The sequence below is a fragment of the Microtus oregoni genome, unplaced genomic scaffold (assembly GCF_018167655.1).
Source record: "Microtus oregoni isolate MIOR12 unplaced genomic scaffold, Mior012 000033F_ref0000390, whole genome shotgun sequence".
Classification (NCBI taxonomy): domain Eukaryota; kingdom Metazoa; phylum Chordata; class Mammalia; order Rodentia; family Cricetidae; genus Microtus; species Microtus oregoni.
The window spans coordinates 15,869,445-15,888,735 of NW_024543092.1; the positions used below are offsets into that span (position 1 = coordinate 15,869,445).

General features: G+C 44.3%; 1 protein-coding gene across 3 annotated transcripts in view; it reads left to right on the top strand.

The window, feature by feature from the left end:
* Arid1b (AT-rich interaction domain 1B) overlaps positions 1-19,291 on the top strand; it is a 348,435-nt gene that overhangs the window by 203,020 nt on the left and 126,124 nt on the right. For 2 of the 3 annotated variants that reach the window (XM_041679956.1, XM_041679957.1), the window contains exon 5: positions 10,223-10,264. The exons of the other annotated variant lie outside the window; for it this stretch is intronic. In XM_041679956.1, coding sequence (XP_041535890.1) covers positions 10,223-10,264 — 42 coding nt within the window. The remainder of the gene's footprint in view (positions 1-10,222; positions 10,265-19,291) is intronic. 3 annotated transcript variants of the gene reach the window in all.

Here is a 19,291-nt window from a genome sequence, read left to right on the forward strand (position 1 = left end):
TAGAGCTTTCTGTTTGAAGACTTGACTTGTGGGACCCGACCTGCAGACTGAGTGGTGTGTCCTGGCACGAGCAGGAAGAGTTGGGTTGTGTAATGTTTTCATGTCTACTCTTGAGCATGCGGCTTTGACTTCAGTGAGGACTATAGTTGTATGTGTGTCTCCTAGTGGTTGATTTACTGGTTTCCATGTGTAAATTTATTCAGTTGTACAAAATTACAAAGCAACATGGAACAGATTGGCCTTTTAGTGTGCAAGAAGCTCTGAGTTCAATTCTGGGCACTAGAAAAAAAATGATAAATCATTTTTAGACAAATGTTTCTTTTCTAATTTCAGAAAACAACCTGTAGACATTTCTGTCTGAGCCAAATACATTTAAAAGCCCCAGTCTTCCCTGCAAAGTAAAAGTACAGCAATTTCCAATTCATAGAGAAATTTCTAGAAATTATTTGCTGAATTATTGTTTGTTTTTGGAAAGAGCCGTATTTACCTAAAACTCACTGTGTAGTCCTCAGACTGGTCTCCTCCTCTCGGGGTCCTCCTGTCCAGCTTCCTGGGTGCTAGGGTTGGAAGTATGTACCACCAGCCTGTGTGAAAGATTTAACCCAGTTCTAGAACTCTGTCAAGACAGTAGAGAAAGGTGCCGTACAGCCAACAGTACGGGTGTTTGGAGGATGTAACTCCTGTGTGGATATAATCTTATGCATACATTTGGGAAAAAGGGCTGTGAATTGCTGTTTTGTGAACTGAACGCAGTCATATGTAAAGAACAGTATTCAAGGAGGGCATCAGCGCCATCATAACAGGATATTTTGTAATCTCAGAGAGCTTCCTCCATGCCACTCATCGTCTGCCCCCTCTCCATGCCCAGCTCCTGACAGCCTCAACACCATCCTTGCTCTGGGGGCTTGTGTTTTCTAGAATATCATAAATGGAATCACACAGTGGCGACCCTTTCAGCTAGCTTCCTTACTCAGGATAAAGGGGTTAAAGTTCCCCAATGGTGTTGCTTATCATTAAAGCCAACTCCTTCTTACTGGTGGGTAGCTTTCTATGTACTGATATGGCCCGTAGTTTTGTTTATTTCTGTTCAGCAGTTGAGGGATGTTTGGCATCTTTCCAGTTTTTGTCAGTGAGAAATCAGTAACAAATTTCCATGTGCAAATGATTTGCTGAAACAGATTATTTCCGTTGTGAAAAGAAGCAGTTCTCTTCTTTAACTCCTGGGCATTCTGGTCGTGGGTTTAGGCAAACTTGTTTTCTTTGCTAAGTCCAGTCATCTCCACTGATTCCTGGCCCATTGGGTAACTTCCACGATCCGCGTGGATGCCCAAGGCCACAGGTTCTCCTCTGGTGACCTGCTATCAGAGACGTGACTAAGCAGTGTCTAAAGGGCAGGGGCGGTGTATAGCATGTCCACCTGAGCCTTAAAGTGCTGTCATAGACTTAACAGGGCCACGCTAAGATTCACACTACTCAAAATGGGGTGTAGCTTCAAACTCAGGAACGGGCTATTTCTGGAATTTCCCATTTTCTGCATTTTGTTTGGATCACAGTTGAAACACGGATAATAAAGGGAGCTGTTCCAGGTGCTTTGTTCTTCAAGGGAACACTGTGGTCACAGAATTATAGGAGTGACTTTGTTATTTAATGTCAGGATGTGTCCCCTTGCTGTGAAGCAGTTCCTTAAGAGCTCAGTTGCAGATCAGGGCATGTGCAGTTCCAGGGTAGGCTCTAACGGGAGCACTGCCGCCTTCCTCTCGGAGCTGCCTGTCTGCTCATTGCTGCCACTGAGCACTGAGCCCCGGGAACCCCCAGACTCTCACTTCTTTAGAGAGCAAATGTATGTTATTATACATATTATTATAGAATATTGATATTGTGAATACAGTTTGTGAAGTCTGAAGAGTGTGAAAATAAATCGCAAAGCACGTTCATGTCGTTATTACTTAGTTTTGAAGGTTTCCTCTTCTTCCTGTGTTACCGTTTTTGTGGATGATGTACTTGTTACCCGATGGGGAGCCCAGTGGAATAGCGTGGCCCACTCCCGGGCAGTTTTGCCTTGAAAATGTTCTTCTCTGACTGGACCTCCTCTGATGTCCTACAGTAGGCTGCGTCTCTTTCACACATACTTGTGTTTTGCTTTTTTTGGGGGGGGGGTGCCCTTAACAAATAAGACTATATTAAACAATATAAAATGTCAAAGAAGGAAGTGGGTAACAGGATCAGTATGGAAGCTGGGTGGGGCTCTGACCTGGGAGAAAGGCAAACAAGCTTTATATGTATATCTCCATCTGTCCTTCTCCGGAAGACTCTTTCTTAGCTTTGTAGTTGTTGGTTTGCCTACTCAGACAGGTCCTTCAGAGAAACTTCACTAAAGAAGAATCCTCTGCAGCACAAAGGGTGACTCACAGTTGCATGTAGGCACACCTCATCTTCCTTTTCTCCTGACTGTCTCCCTTCCAGACCTATAACCAAGACTGTGCCACGCAGTTTAGTTTAAGCTTCAGAAGGGCCTAGGTGTTCTGTGATCAGTGCCGGTGAGCACTCCGCCAGTGTGTTCAAGTCTCACCCATTTCCGTAGAACTATTTTAAGGTTTTTCTCCTTTGTTCTTCCTCTTTCTTCCATCCAGGTGGCTGGACCTGGGAGAGGGCAGGGCAGCAGCAGAGAAACGCCACTCGGTCACAACACTAGGGGCATGGCTGAGCAGTAATCCCGACTCATTTCCTCATAGAAACATGACTGCGCTTTTAAAACACCTTCTGGTCTTCTTGGGATCAGGTTGTCTGTCCTGCCTTTTTGTGGCAGTTTGAGGTCACTGTGGCTTGTCCATGGACAATGTCATCTCTTCCTACATGACCTTATATCAGTTTTAGTCTCAATACTCGGTAGGCAGAACCGGGGGATAATTAGATATATCTACACTTTCATCTTTTAATACTTTAGTTCATATATATATATAATATTTTCATGTGTAATATGATTCATAATACATATTTATATTTTTTCAAAATATAAAATTGTTTTTATGAAATGTAATTGGAATTTACTTGCTCCGTTCTGTTTTAAGATCCTAACCCTAACCCATCACTCCAGCCCTACATATAAAAGGCTGAATAGACAAAATCTCTGCCTAAAACAGCATTTGCAGTTGAAGCAAAGTAGGGCATACACAAGACGAGCATTTAGAAAAAGATCAAACGCTGTTTTAGCCTTGGTGGAACTTAGCATTGCCATTCAGCGCTGCGTGGTCCAGGACCCTTCCCTGATCCTTATCTGTTTGGCTTCTTCAGAACAGGACTTGTAAATAGTATGAAAAGTTTCCGTATGCAGTGGATGTAACATGAAGGATACAGGATGGCGGCCAAGCAGATGCGACATAGCGCATAAAACTGGTGTCTTCTGTGCATGGCGTCACCCGCTGTGGTGCATCTTAGAACCATCTGCACGGAAAGCACTTCTTCTTTAAAAGTGTTTCTAAAATTTTATTTGAAAATCTAGATGATTTATAAACACATGTGCTGGGAAAAACCAAATGAAGTTATGAACACATGCATCTGTTTTGGTCTGTTTTTCCTGGTGCCACAGCTCTTCTTGATAAGCACCAGCGGTGTAGAGATGACTTGTAAACGTGTGGTTTTCTTTAAGGTGTGGAGTTATGCATGTGTCTGGGCTTGCACACATACTGCTCACATGTAGGAAGGTTGCTCTGGGTCAAAGAGAACATTGATGGAGGAGGTATGTTACACCACTGGCCAGCTGTGGCCTGCAGTATGAGCGGAATTGCCTCCCAGTCCCCATGGAGGCAACCAGCCAAACTGCAAAGCCCAGGTTCACTTTGTCCATGTATGAGAAGGTTGTGGTCTCTACGCAGCTTCAGTAAAATCTCAGTTCTAATCTGACTTTGCTCATTGCACATCTAGAAGAACTTCTGCAACAGGAGAACAGGAAATACCTGTCTTTGAGTGGCATGCTTTCTTCATTGCTACCAGTTTTCAAGACTTAGCTCTCTTAAAAGAATTTAAAACCTACTCTTGACTAGAGAGACAAATGCATTAGATGTGTGCACGCCGTCAGTAAATGCAGCCAGACTGGGGTTTGCCTTAGTTTACACTAGTGTGTAATTCAGGAGTGTATCACATGCAAATGCTGCATGTGACTTTAACCTATGTGTTATACGTGTGCCTGCATCGTAAGGAGCCATGACACACTAGGCTCACACATGTGTCTGCATCCCATTCTCTGTACTATAGTCACCGCATTCATTCACCCACACGCACCTGCTCAGTAGGTAATTACTGACTTCTCGCTGACCTTGACACTCCTTCCAGGTGGTGGTGAGAAGATAGGCCAGGCCCTGGTTCTTATGGAAAGAGACCATACAAGAATAAACGGAAATCCTTGAGTAGTAAAACAAGGAGAGCTTGGTGATACGTGGGCAAGCATTTAGATGCACTGTCAGCAGTGTTTGAGGAGTGCAGTCTGGGGGAGCTGGAAGAAAGCCATGGTGACTAAGCACCGCACTCTGACCATGTATTGAGGTTCAGCTAGGCAGTCCCAGGTTCTGCTAGGCTTCGTCTCCCTTCTTCCAATAGCCACTGATAAACAAGACAGTGGCCTTGCTTCTCAGGGTTGACTAGCCCTTAGCTAAGGAAGTGTGGCATTAGTCTCTCCCTCTCCCATAAGCCCGTCTAGACTCACCCCAGAAAATGATCTAGGTGTGTGTTGCCTCCTGGTCCCTAGACTGAAGCACAGCACAGCGTTGCTGCCGCTGCCCTGCTTTGTTGATTCAGGTACATCATACAACCTGGTCAGATTGAGCCTTGCTCATGATGACATTTTCTGCACACTCAGCATACCGAGTGGTTTCTGGTCTGGGACCCTTTTCCTGCTTCAGGAGCCAAGACCGAAGTTTCCTTAAGCATTTGGAGAAGTAATTACATAGGCACATGGTTGCGGTGCTGGCAGCCTCTGTGAGCTCAGCAGCCAGGTGCGTGGGAGCCAGCTAGCATCCTGGGGCTCACAGGCACAAGTGTGCCACTTGTAAAGAAGGAAATTCTCATACATTGCCTATTGTGAAAGATGTTACTCGGTGTCACATATAGCCAGTGATTTTTGGCAGCATGCATGTATTATTTGTTAGCATTATTTGTTTTTGGCCGATTTAGAATATGTGCAGGGAGTAGACATTCTAATGACACACACTGTGTGGGCAATTGTGTTTTTCTGTTGCCAGCTAACCAAGCAACTGAGCACATCTTTGAATTGCATTTCGGCTCTATGTGCTACAAGGAGAAAGAGGAGAATAGTAGATGAAAGAGGAATGCCAGCAACGGTTTCTGGTTCTGTGTGCTCACTTTTTTATGGTTTATAAAATTCAAAGGCTGGTAGCATCTAATAATGAGCGGATGTGATAACTACAACTTGCTAAAAGTGAAACATTGAACACAGTGTGAGCTGTTGGTATTTGTATTGCTGGGGTGGCATAGCGAGGGGTGGGGGAGAGAATATATTAGCTTGCTCTTTGAATTGTCTAAAATCCTGAGCCATATTTGAGAGAGCAGTTTAGGTACTGGCATTTGCATTTCCTTAATGGAGATAAAAGTACTGTATTGGCCTTCTGGGTCCAGCCAACCAAGATATAGAAAATACTATAAATAGGAGTATATTTTGTTTAAAATTGTCTTTTGTAAGAAGTATTTAAGTTACTTACTAAGACCTTGCTGTTCTTTGTGAGAAGCGCTGTTGTGTCTGAGAACCCTGGACCTATTTTCCCATGGGTTGAATAGCAGGTCACTTGGGTAATTTTGCCTTTCCCATCTCAGCCTAGAATTGGAGACAAAAATTACATCATTTTAATATTTAATTATGCTAAAGATACAGTATCTCTAATCCTTGGAGAAAATAATAGATTATTCTTCATCATGGTTATTCAGATGGAAAATTAGGCCTGGCTCATTCCTTCCCCTTGTTATTTTGAAATAAATGCAGATGGGTCAAACATCTAAATGTAAAAAAGTAAAGTCAAACATTAAGAGAAAACATGCATTAACAGTTTGAAACTCGAAGGAGAGACTTTCTGGTGTAACACAAGTCCCACAAGGTGTGGAGGAAATCTAAAGTGTCTGGGTTCTGATTTCAATCCTGTTTCGAAGTTCACTGTGGTGAATGCATTTCTCCATGTTAGCGTGCTTGAAAATGGAGTTTCTCAGTTTTGTAGTACTGTCTAGTGTAAACATGCCGTTCTCTATATAACTTCATTTAATTTTGTATGCGTTTTCTAATCTGATATTACATTAACTAATGATGCAGTTTCCATGCTCAATAGGTAAGCAGTGTGTCACAAATTCTTTCCATAAATCTGACAGACAGATTTCCAGGTGGGCGTGGCTATGCTTGAAGATACTACACTGTACAGTTGTAGGCTCTTGAGTTTTGTTTTTGTTGCTGTTGTAGGGACTGTTTGTTTTTTACCCACCTCCAAGTGTTCAGGAATATACTCCACACATACAAGTGCTGGCTGCTGCAACATCATTCATTGGATTATTAGTGATATCCAATGATTGCTAATGTCATTGTCTTATTTTATCCAATTACTTCTAATTAAACAAGATCTGCTGCAGTAAATAAATAAGTCTTCATTGTAAGACAATATACAATAAAGAAGAAGTTGCTGTGCCTGAAGGCAGTTATGGATGCCACCCCCAATTCTCGGGGGTATTGTACACAGCACACAGATGACCCAGCCATTGCTCGTATACATATGCTACTTTTGTCCTTGTTTCTTCTGGGGGCATGGTAGAACATGACAGAAAACTTATGTTATCTTCACAACTAGGTTTTCTTTAACTGTTTTTATTATTGATATTCTTTTTTATTTTTTAAATTGATTTATTTATTACTCTGTGAGTGGGGAGGGCTTATGTTTGGGAATCAGAAGACAGACCACAGGAATTTGTTTTCTCCTTCTACGTGGGTTCTGGGGATCAAACTTGGGTCTTAAGCTTGGCTGTAAGTGTTTAACCTGCTGAGCCATCTCTGGCTCTGACTTATTTTTGTTCCTTCTCTAGGTGCCTTTCCTGAGAAAGTGGGAAGGACTTTGAAAATGAGAAAAAACCTTCTGATCAATTCTGCTTCTTAATTCGTGTGTTAGCATCCTTGGTCCTGGGCAGATAGTCACTTGCAGTTGTGTGGTTTTTGTTAGATTGGCTGGTAGAGCAACTGAGAGGGTCACGGTCAAGGGCTTGGCTACTAAATGCTGACTCGGCTGTGCTTTGAAGTTCTCTAGATGGAGTCTTTGTAGGCACGTGTGTCAGCCAGTGTTGACTGTGCTCATTTGAAACCGGTGTGACAGGGCCTCAGCTTTGCAGCCTGGGAGCTTAGGTTCTGTTATCCTCCTTCCTTCTCTCCCTCTTTCCCTCCCTCCCTACCTACCTTGCCAGTAATGTGCTTGGGTCTTCTGCCTGCATTTTCTCTGTGTATCATATACACGCGGGTGGCTTCAGAGGGGGGGGGGTCAGATTTCCTTGAAAACTGGAATTGCAGACAGTGTGGGCCTCCATGTGGGTGCTGAGGATTGAACCCAGCTTGTGTTAACCCTTGAGCTATGTCTCCAGACACGTTGTTGTCTGAAGCCTCTCTCTGCCTCACTGAAGGTCCACTGAAGGTGGAAGAGGACATAGGCCACTGCCCCCCTAATCTCCTTTAGTAAAGCCTGTGTGGCATTCTTATTGGTGGCTTAAATGCCACTAATTTAACCCTCTGCAAACCGAACTCAGAAAAAGAATGGCAGCAAAGGTAATCTCAGTTTGTCCTCTTTGATTCTGAAGTTTTAAAACAAATGTATAAGGATGCTAAATACATTTCACTCAGGTGTTTGCATGAAGCTCTCCACTTTGTCTTAAGATACTAAGCGCAAGCTTTGCATGGATTAAATGCCCGGAAAGGCTTTGTCGATGACTGTGGGAGGGTGTTTCTTTTGAGGGTTTTAATGCAGAGTCGAGCCAGTAGGAAGAATCAATATTTAGATATCAATGCACACCTTTCTAGTTTGGTCAGGTCTTTCTACTGAAAGCATACTTTATTTTTCAAGTTACACATTTTTGCTTTAACTTAAAGTTGGGATTGCTTCATAGCCCAGTTAAATAGGATATCAGTTGTCTAAAGATAAAGCCATCTATTAGATCAATACAAAGGTACTTCGGCTTGTATGTAGATAATTTCTAATTCTGGGTAATGGGAGACAAAATGGTTATCAACTTTTCTCTTATTTTCGAGTTCACGGCAGAAGTAGCACATAGCATGGCTGGTTCCCGGACGTTTGCTGACCTGAAATGGTGTGAGCTTGAAATACTCTGCTGCTCCCACTAGAGGGGCTTCTTCCAACAGACAGACGCTCTGAGACCAGCCCGAGAGCCTGCTGTTTCCTCCACAGTAAACTTTAGCAATCTAGTGGTTTTCCAGTCGGTTTTCCTTTCTGGGCGTTACCCCTAGAACCTTACAGAACAGGGAGTTTTAGGACAGTAAGCCAGGGTACATATTTTAAAATCATGGTATGGGAAGAAAGCAGTTTGTGGAGTTCCCTAAGTGAAAGGCGTTTAAAAGTCTACTAAGAGGTTTGAAACGCCCTTCAGCCTGCTAGAGAGAAGCGGGGCTGCGGCTGCAGCCAGCCTGTGCTCACAGTCACATGTGGAGCTCTGGATTCCACAGAAAGCACTGCTCTCACCTCCCGTTGTCAAATATAGTAAAGCCTTAGCTTTAAATAGATTTCTATTTGCTACTGATTTTTTTTTTGCTACTTGACTTTTAAAATCTGTTAAAATATGCAGAACTTGCGCTGTAGATACCAATCTCAACTTTAATATGCTCAGCAATAATTGTATGTGTGTGAAGATAGCCCACATCAGGGCTGCATGTCCTCACTGAGTGACGAAGACAACAGACAGGTCCTCTGTGTACCGCTCACCAGCTCTCGTCACAGAAGGCCCACGGTAGTTGAGTTTGGCTGTGTTTTCTCCCAAAGGTTCATAGCTGAAGTCTGCAGCATTAAGTAGGAATTGTAATTTTAAAAATATTTGAGGGCAGTAGCCTGTTGTTGTAGAAGGCAGGACTCAGGAAATTCGAAGATACAAGCTTTTTTTTGTGGGTGGGTGGGGGAATCCTAAGCTAAAGTCTATACTAAGGCTTCTTTCTAAATCTACAGTTAGTTTTAGAAACGAGTGTAAACAGAAATGGTGTAAGTAGACCTTACCATGATTTTCTACTCTAGTTGATCCAACATCTCAGTCTTTAGCCTAAAATCATATTTGATATCAGAAACATATGTTTTTCATCACAGTGTAGCTGCTCATCTCAGGGCTGCATCCAGTCTGCTGGGGGAAGGGGGTTCTCATCCCAGCCCTGCATCCAGTATGCTGGGGGGAAAGGTGGCTCTTAAACCAGCCCTGCATCAGGTCTGCCATCTCTGCTGGGGAAGGGAGGCCATCTCTGCCATCTCTGCTGGAGGCAGGGCCCTGATCTTCATCAGTGCTTCCTCTTTAACCCTTTCGGTTTCATGCTGGATGCAGTCTGCAGGGTCGTCTTCCTTGGTGTCGCTGTCCATACCAGCCTCTCCCCCACAGCCTCACCAGGTGCCCAACTCAGGCTATCTGTCAACTTCTTTCCTTGTTCCTTCCTCCACATTGGTTCTTTGTAGTAGCCAACCTTAATACACCAGACTGGATAATTATGTTTAAAAAACAGTAATTATCAATACATGTCTCGTTCCATGCAGCTTTTAAATTCATGTTAATGAGCTCTGTCGTCTGCTGCATAAGACTGACAGCCAGTTTTGAAGTTGCCTAGACTCTGCCTGCCTTTCCCAGAGCACTGCTTTCAGGAACTCCTGCTCTGCAGCATTCCAGAGATTTGCTCTGCCCACTCCTATGTGAGCAGGACAAGAAGCTACTCGCAGCCGGGGCAAGGAGGCAGCCAGCATAGCGACTGCTTATCTGAGCATGACTTCCCCTCATCTCCTGTCCAGCAGTAACAAGCCTAAACAAAGCTCAGCGGCTCTGGTGAGAGCCCCGCTGCACGCATGGGGCAGGCGGGCCCTCCCTCTCAGAGAAGCCCGCTGGCCCTGTGAACAGGATCCCTGCTGAGCTTCTTCCCAGAGCCGGCTTCTAGGGCTGCACCCAAGAGGGGTTCTTGATAGTGCCTAAATTATGTCTCTCCTTATGATTGCAGGTTGAAGTATTGTCCTCGGAGGATGCAGCCTTTGGACTCAAGGTGTGTGGCCTGTGTGGTTTATCATGCCGTTTCCCCACCCCCAGCCCCGTTCCCTAGGCTTCACAGTAAGGCTTTGTTGTTCTAATCAAACACCATGGAGTAACCTGAGCACATGTGGGCATCACATAGGCTGTGGTTAAGATTAGACTTTTGGTGTAGGGAACTACAGAGAACCCAGAGTTTGGGGTAGCAGTGATGACTCCTAAATTCGCCTTAGTCCTGGAGCAAGGTTTTCTGGCATGCTGTGTCATTGTTGACCCCATTTGGGAACTGATTGGATGTGACCACTGTTAAACAGTGCTGCCTTGGACTGATAGTCCCTGCTTGATGCCCGCCCCAGTGGTCTCATCATTGCCTCTTCTAGAAGGAGCCCACTGTTCGCAAAGGCCTGTAAACAGCTGAGTCATGGCGGAGTGGGTTTCAGTCCACGCAGGATACCCGCTGCATCCATGTTTAGGGAGAGAGTGTGCAGGAGCAGAGCAAAGGGGGTCCCTGTAGGAGGTAGGGCCTGAGCTGAGTTCTGAAGGCCTGGGTTGTGTGGAGACCAGTAGGAGCAGCACGGAGAAGCGAGAGCTGCCATGGCTTAGCACAACCCTGGGAAAGTTGTCTTTACCTCATGGAAGTGAATAGGAGCCACACTCTAGCTTGGCCCAGCTCCTTCTGCAGCAGCCCTCTGCAGGTAGAGGAGAGTAGGTGCCATTGCAAAAGGAGGTCGGTGGGAGCCTGAGAGCTGCTTGGCTCCTCTCACCGGACTCCGCCCAGTTCTTGTCCTCACTATCAGATCACAAGTTGCTCCCACTGCTTTCCCAGCTTTCTCTGTTGGCCATTCAGTGTCCTCCCAGCTTTAATTACGCTAATGAGGTGAGATGACCACCCCATCAGAGCTGTTCTGAGCCTAGAAACTCACCAAGATTGTACATCACAATGAAAAAGAAATTATAAATTAATACATAAATGCTCTAAATTTATCTGTTAAAAGCTTAATGTGTTTTGATGTTTCATGTCAGAAGTTACTAAATATCATAATTCTGAATAGAGTCAACTCAGTATTTAAAGGATTAAACACATGATCATCATCTTCTAAATCTTTGGTTTTGTATTTAATTCCCAGCATGCATTCAGAATATTCACTGCAGACTTAATAAACCTGTGAACTTATCTCCAGAATCCACTGTATTTATTCAGTAAAAAGACGAGAGATGAGGGGAGCTGGCATCTCTGCTACCCCGCTGGCTGGGTGTGGCTTGTGTTCACAGTGCCCACATTGCTTTTGCAGCCCTAAATTCCACTTATAGGAGCCTTTTCCCAGTGAGCTGGGCCGGGTCTTCAGAGTCTTTTAGATTCCTTTTTTTACTTTTGCAGATCTGTAGAAATTTTAAAAATAAGATTTTTGAAGAATTTTTGCTTTACAGATTTATTTTCTGGAGCGCAGCAAAGGAGCTTCAGCTTGAAATCTTATCTTAGTTCTTAGAAAATCTGGGTATTTGGCATTGGTCACAACAGACAAGCCTTCCTATAAAAACTGCTGAGAAAAAAATTGAAATGCCTGCCTGACATGTAGGTACTACACTAGTACTGTCAGCACGGGCACAGTCTCCTGGTCTGCAGCAGTGTGTCGTACCATACATATCTGGTCTTTCTTTTTTGCTTTTATTTCATTTTATTGTTTCTAATTATTCACCAATATTTTTCCTTATTTTAGGCCAGAATAAAATGTGTAAGCTTCTTATTCGTTCAGATGACTTGTCTCAGTGTCCCTGGACAGGGGCTCAACTGTGTTGGGACGCAGAGATGCAAAGAGCTTCCTGTGTCAGAATGTGGTGGCCAATACTCAGGAAATCCATATCAGCCATAGAGAGCGAACCTGATGGCAGGGCTGACGGAAATTACTGTTCTCATCTAGTCCAGTGGGGCATAGCTAGGCTTGCGCTTATTAAGTGTTCTGTTATTTTCCACATGTTCAGGCGTATTGTTTAACAAGGCTTATCTCCAAAAGAACTCAAAGACTTGTAACTGCGTCACAGTGTTGTTCATGTGGAAATCTAAACTTTTAAGTAATTTCAGATTTCTTGAGGTTATTTTACTTGTACAATCAAAATGCATAATTAATTTTAAGGTAGTTGTGCAAACAAGAGTCACAGTGAATAAGAGTGCCTAGTAATGACACACGCACCAAAAATTGTCTCCATCAGGAGAGGGAGACTGTAACTTAGAGATCTTTGTTCACAGAGGTTTCTGTCCCACCTGGTTCCACAGCTGTTCAGTCCCAAGAAAATACACGGAGGCCTACATTAATTATAAACTAGTTGTTGTATTAGTCTAGGCTTCTTATTAACCAACCCTTATATCTTAATCCTTAATTCTTGTCTGTGTTACCCACAGACAAGTGGCTAGGTACATTTGTCAGTGAGGCATTCTCATTGCTTCTTCTGCATCTGTGTGATGATTGCAGACTGAGCCGTTCCTCTTCCCAGAATTCTCCTATTCTGGTCATCCCGCCTATACTTTCTGCCTGACTACTGACCAATCGGCATTTTATTAGACCAATACAACTGAGAAATCTTTACAGGGTGCAAGACCATTGTCCCATAGCAGATCATTGTTTTTAACTTTGGCCATAGTAATAACCGTTGTATAATTCTACAGACAACATGTCTCCAGGGACAGTCAACATGGTTGGTTCTGTTTTATATGATTATTGTGTCTTCTGTGTCATACATGAGCAAAGGAAAGATGCTAGCAATACTGAATTGATGAATCAGCTAAACACACACACACAGTAGGGGGGTTGATTATGTTGTTAGATGTAGAGAAAAAGCTTTAAAATTGGCCTGCTGATTATGAGGAGAAATTAATAGTAAACACATATCAAAGTAGGAGCAGATAAGAAATCCCCGAGATCATGGTTTTGGTTTTCTGAAATGGGCCCGTCCATGTTGCTCTGGCCTCCAGTTTCCAGGGCTCATTGATCCTCCTGCCTCAGCCTGCCTCATAGTGCGAACAGCAAGCACTGAATTATACTCTGCTTTATAATGGGTTAAACCCTTATCACTCTGCATCAGGCTCTTTCGAGTCCTGAGGCTCTGCGTGTCCTCTGCCCTCTAATATTTTGTAGGTGACTAAGTTAAGGATTATAAAGCATCAGTTTTTTATTTCATTCTTTCTGTACAGACACCTGTTACACACACACAGACACACACACACACACACACACACACATACTGTTAGATGAATGACTAGGAACTTGAGGAATTTGAAGGCTTGCTCAAGTTCACACTGCTCCTCAGTAGCAGAGCTGGGATTTGAACCAGCAAGGTCAAATCCAGAGCCTTTTGACTTCTTTTTTTCTGGATGGCGTGAGAATCACTGTGGTGTGCACCATTATCCGCCCCACTCTTCACTTTCCATCTCCCCTCATCACATCTGCTCCAGCCCTCCCCTCTTGCTGAGCTTCCTGATGACATCTTTAACTCTAAACTCATGGGAACCAATCAGTCCTGTGCGAGGCATGGTGTCCTTGTCTGCTCCCCTGCTTCCCTGGCGAGTGATACTTCCTCTGGCTCCAGCTTGGCTGATTCTCTTCTAGTCCACCTGACTTGGCTTTGCCCAGATGTTTCTTCCTCTGTACTTGTCAGGGCTCCAGCCTAGATTCTGCTGCCTTTGCTCTGCCAGTAATATGCCTCCTTCCCACTCCAGACATTCTCATGTGAGACAGGCACTCTCTTTGAGGCCCATTCATGCTGGCCTTGAACTTAGGATTCACCTACCCTAGACTCCCAAGTGTTGGCACTGCAGGCTTGAGTCACTGAGCCTCGCCTCGCTCCCTTCAATGTCTCTCTAAAAGAACGGTGTGTGTCATGGTAAGAGGGGACATGAACATCTGTCTCTTGCTCCACACAAGGCAGTTCCTAGAGCAAACTCCTGGTGCTTGCTTGACAGTAAGACAATTTCACTGCAAAACAGTTTTAGGAACTCTGTTTTGTTGTATGGCTGATAAGTTCTTTTGAGAAACCCTTGCTTTTTATATTCCTCTTCCATAATTTTTGATACGAACAATTGTAAAATTTATAGTTGGTGAGAAGAGTTTATAATATACCATAGGGCCAGCAAGATGTCTCAGTGGGTAAAGACTCTTGCCACCAAGGCTGAGGACCCGAGTTCCCTCCCTGACAACCACATGGTGGAGAGAGAGAACCAGTTCTGTGGATGGAAGGCTTTTCTCTGTCCTGCCTGGTGGCACTGGACCAGTTTCTCTCCTGCCACCGGGGTCCCACTTGCCAATTCCCACACTCACTTATGAAATACCACTGTGAGGCTTATTATCAGTTACAGTTGTGAGCCATAGAATACATGCACCCCCCATAAAGAAATAAATGTAATAAAAATGCACCTGGTAGTGAGAACAAACATATTGTGCTCATGGTGAAGAGAACAGGAAACGGGAACGGTGTGACTGAGGCCATCATAGTCCCCCACAAGGTGCTGGAGGCATTTCAATCAGGCCCTTTATGGCTAGGGCTCTCCCTCTACCTGTCCTCTCTGAAGGACAGGCTCCCAGTCTTCTGTGAAGCCCAGCATGGGTTTCCGGATGCAGTTCAGTCTGTATGGTGTATCCTCGACCTCACTCTTCAGTTCCCGCACCCAGCCCTCCCTGAACCTCCTGTAGTCCTCACTGTTAACCTGCTGTTGAGCCCAGGATTCCATCTTCTTGCCAGAGGTCACACAGCCTTCCAGAGAAAGCGAGCACTGATAGAGGACTTTGCTGGTGTCGTTTCTTCCCTCGTAGTTCTCTGGAATTCCTAGTACATGACGTGTGGCACACCACAAACAGGCTTCCTTCTTACCACTTCACTTTCTTTATTATTTTGGCAATATTTTTTTACTTGTTTGGGACACCTAAAATTGATTATTATGAAATAAAAATGACTGCATAAGCTAAAGTTACCAAGAATAGGGCTTTCAAGTAAATCCTGAATGTGATCACCCCCATGTATCATTTTTCACGGACATCGTGGTTGAGTAGGCATTGAGGGAAAAATAGCCTCTAAGTTCAGCAAGGCCGTGTTATTATCTCCGTCAATAGACTCCAAGCACGCCATCCCATCTCTCTCTGAGCCCATCACTCTCTACCTTTCTCTAGAATGCTTTTCTTCCCCTCCCTACATCTCAGTCAACTTCTCCTGACTGAGGCCTGCCCTGCTCCTCCTCTAGCCTCCCTTTCCTGACTTCTGTGCTGTGTGCAGCCTCTGGGCCTGCAGCCCTCACTGCCGTCACAACTCATTTGGAATTTCTCCTGAGCCACTTTCCTTTCTTCCTCTTTTATATAGAAGAGATGACATGATGTGGCCTGGCCCAGTTCTATTATGTGGCCTTTTGTTCGCAGCAAGATTGTTCACTTAGGGACTTCATTTTGTTCCTTTCTGTCTATTCATATTGGCTAGCGTGGCTAACAGTAAATGCTTGTTAATGATTGCTCAGATTTCTGATTGTGTAATGGTTGTGATGACTGAGAGCGAATGCCTCCTTGGTGTTCACCCAGCTCTGCTGCATTCCTGTCCCCTCTCTCCGCCCTTATCTGGGTCCATACAGAGTGTGGTGGTCTTCACTTGTACCTCAGAGCCCACCTGGCAAAAGACTACCCTCTGGGTGTCGAGTGTGAAGAGCCAGCATGTTGTGCCTTGACTTGCTGTGTTACACTGCACTCATTGGGAAGTGACCCTGTTCTTTCGTTCCTGTGACTGTCCGGCTGTGCGTGTTCCCTGCATGCATGCAGAGACAGCAGTAACAAACTCACTGACTCTGCTTCTTGCACTCTGCAGAACAAAGCGGGCTCAGGTTTTACCTAGAACTTAGAAATAACAAAGGCATTAGTCTGCAGAACTTCACACCAGTAGAAGTGGACTTTAGTTTGGTTTTCAAACTATGATATTTTTAATTGTGAAAAATGCATAGACTAGAGATTGTGTTTGCCCACAATTTAAGTTGTATTTGAGTTTATTCCAGCCCAGATATCATAAACTATTCTGAAAATAATGTATATTTCACCTTCTTCATATAAAAAAATGTCAGAGCATGATCCATAACTGTCACGGGTGAGGAGAAAACAGCAATGATAGCTTCCCTCTGCTGGGCCCCTGGTAAGAACAGGGTGAAGTTTATGTACTTCTTGCCCTTCTGACCAGTCCCCATAAAAGGAGCCCAGTTAGAACTTCAAGAAGTCCGTCTTCTCTCAGTTCTTTCGGATTGTAAGCATCTTGAAACAACCTCTTTACACTCAGTGTTCATCTTGGACATTGGATCTATGAATTATCACTAATGTAGCCAGGGAAACTCAAATTAGTACAAGATAAACTAAAAGATCATTTCTTGAGTTTGGCCAGCAGCATTTCAGTAGCGAGCCTGCTAGTGTTGGCCACACTGGCCCAGGGCACAGAGAGCATGTCCATGGCCAGTGAACTCATCAGCCAACTCATCCCCAAAGTAAAGGTCCCAGACCAGTTTTGTGACACTCACATACTGTATTTTACAGACTGACTACTGGGCATGAGGAAGGATAGAGCACTAAAGGACTCCACCATCTCAGCACCTTGTCAGAAGCCTAGCAGATGCTGGTCCAGCAGACACAAAGCATGGTGCGGATGGCAGCTCCATTAGATGCTCACTGCACACACAGTGTGTGTCTTGGCCAGTGCAGTACTGCTGGTTTAGAGTGTGAGCATAGTAAGATTCTGGGTATTGCTGCATCCAACTGTGAAGCGCACTAGTATGTTAGAAACACATGTCCAAGCCCAGCAGTGGAGGGTACACACCTTTAATCCCAGCACTTGGAGAGCAGAGGAAGATAGATCTTTGTGAATTCAAGGCCAGTCTAGTTTACAGAGTGAGTTCCAGGATAACCAGAACTGTTTCACTGAGAAACCTTGTCTCAGAAAACAAAACGAAAGGGCCGTCCATTTCCTTTTCTTTGAAGTTGCATTAGTATCGATTCTTCTGCGCTCTTGCTGTCTCCCCGAGATGTGTTTTCCCGAGATTTTCCTGGACAGCCCTGTGGATGTGACTCGGACAGAGGAGTGTTCAGGTAACGATGCTGTTACAATCGAGCTGCAAGCACTTTCTTTTGAAGTTCTTACAAGTTCATGGGACTCGGTATGAAGGGTTTGCTTTGGTGTTTTTAATTTAACTAAAATGCTGACATCTGTTAGAAATAGTAGTGAGACAGAGAACCATGTTTATCCCTTGTTGTTTAGGTCACCGAGCCTAATTTAAAATGATAAAATGCATGAGCAAAGCCTCAGGTGGGGAGCCAGCAGCCTTCAGTCTAAGAATCCCTGTCCTGGCTTCTGCTTTTGCTTCTGCCATCTGCTGGTAGCTCAGACACATTGCAGCTTGGTCTTAAGTCTGGTTTGCCTGTTACTGTTATATAGGGAAGATTTGGGATGTGTTTGTATGCCTGTAGTGGTGATGCAGTGTTGCTTATGTTTAATCTCTTATTAGGAGCTATTCCCACTTAGTTTTCAACTCTGGCTTTATAGGAAGCTATGAATATAAAACTTAGGAAAAATATAGAATTCTGACAATCAGATTATTTGAAATTCAGAGAATAAAAGATACACTTGTTAGATGTTGCTTTTTGGTTTGGTTTAGTTTGGTTTTTATGTTTGAGAAAGGGTCTCATAATGTGGCTTGCTGTGTAGACCAGACTGGCCATATAGACCAGGCTGGCCTTGACCTTATAGGCCTCTTTCTGCCACTGCCTCCCAGGTGCTGGGCTGACACCTGGCTGTGAGGTCTTAGGAACATGGTGAGGATGTGTCTGAGAGCTGCTAGGGTCTTGCCTAATTTTGAGCTTTGTATTAAATATGAAATGGAGATTTTGTCTATTAACTCACAATAAAGAGTCCTTGTCTAGGAGGTGAGCCCAGTCTGTCTCTCCGTCTCTCTCTGTCTCTGTCTTTCTCTGTGTCTCTCTCTTTCCCTTCCTCCCTCACCAGTATAAGGGAGTCAAATTAATTTCTAGTTGTCACTTATATTACTATCAGTTCTAGGATGTGGTGACCCTTTAGTCCTTCATGCACGGAAACACGCTGGCCAGAGGTCAACATGGGGTATCTTCTGGAGTCAGGCTCCACCTCCCTCTTGAGGTGGCATCTCTCACTGAAGCTCTAGGCTAGCTGACTAGGGAGCCTGGAAATCTCCCTGTCTCTGCCTTCCTAGAGCTAGGATTGTAGCCCTCCCCTGCACCTGGCTTTCCTGCGTGCTGGAGATCAAACTCATATTCTCACGTTTGCACGGCAGACACTTCACTAACAACCGTCTTTCCCAGTAGTCTTTGTAACAGCCTTCCTGTTTTCATTTAGCCAAACCTTCTCCCGTCCACACTATTCTGTCTGCCAGTATTTGCCAGTCGGAGATAGTCTCCGTGTCCTAGGGGATAGAGATGGGCTTCATTCGCAAACACATCTTCTTATTCAATAAAGTCAGGCAGAAGCTTCACAAGAGCACACGGATAGGAATTTCATTTTCTGCCACCTTTGTCTCCTTTTCAGATTTCTTAAAAACTCATCTTGGTCAGTTATTTTTCATTTTCTCAAAAAGGAAGAGTAGCTAAAAATACTACTCTCAATTTCTCCTCAGTGAGGAAGGTTAACAGGTAAAACCACTTACTTTCGGCCCTCTCTAGTAACAAAATAGGACGAGAACCCAGATCCCTGCTCCCAGGCGAGTGCTCTTCCACAAAACTAGACCAGTGCTGACTCTCAGTCCTCCAAGCCCAGAGCTGTATTTCAGACCGGGTTTTACAGACTGTCAGTTTCACGGTGTAGAAATAGTCCAGGGTCGGCAGTGTTTCATGAGTGTGTTAGCCTCCTATGAATGATTACAGCTAGCAAACAACGGAATCATTTTTAATTGCTTATCTCGAATATGTGTGCAATTTTTTTTAAGTACTGGGGCATCCCAAGTTGTGTGTAGTGTTGACATGGCAGAAAACTAGCCAGTAGATGACTTAGCCTTGTCAAATATGTGCAC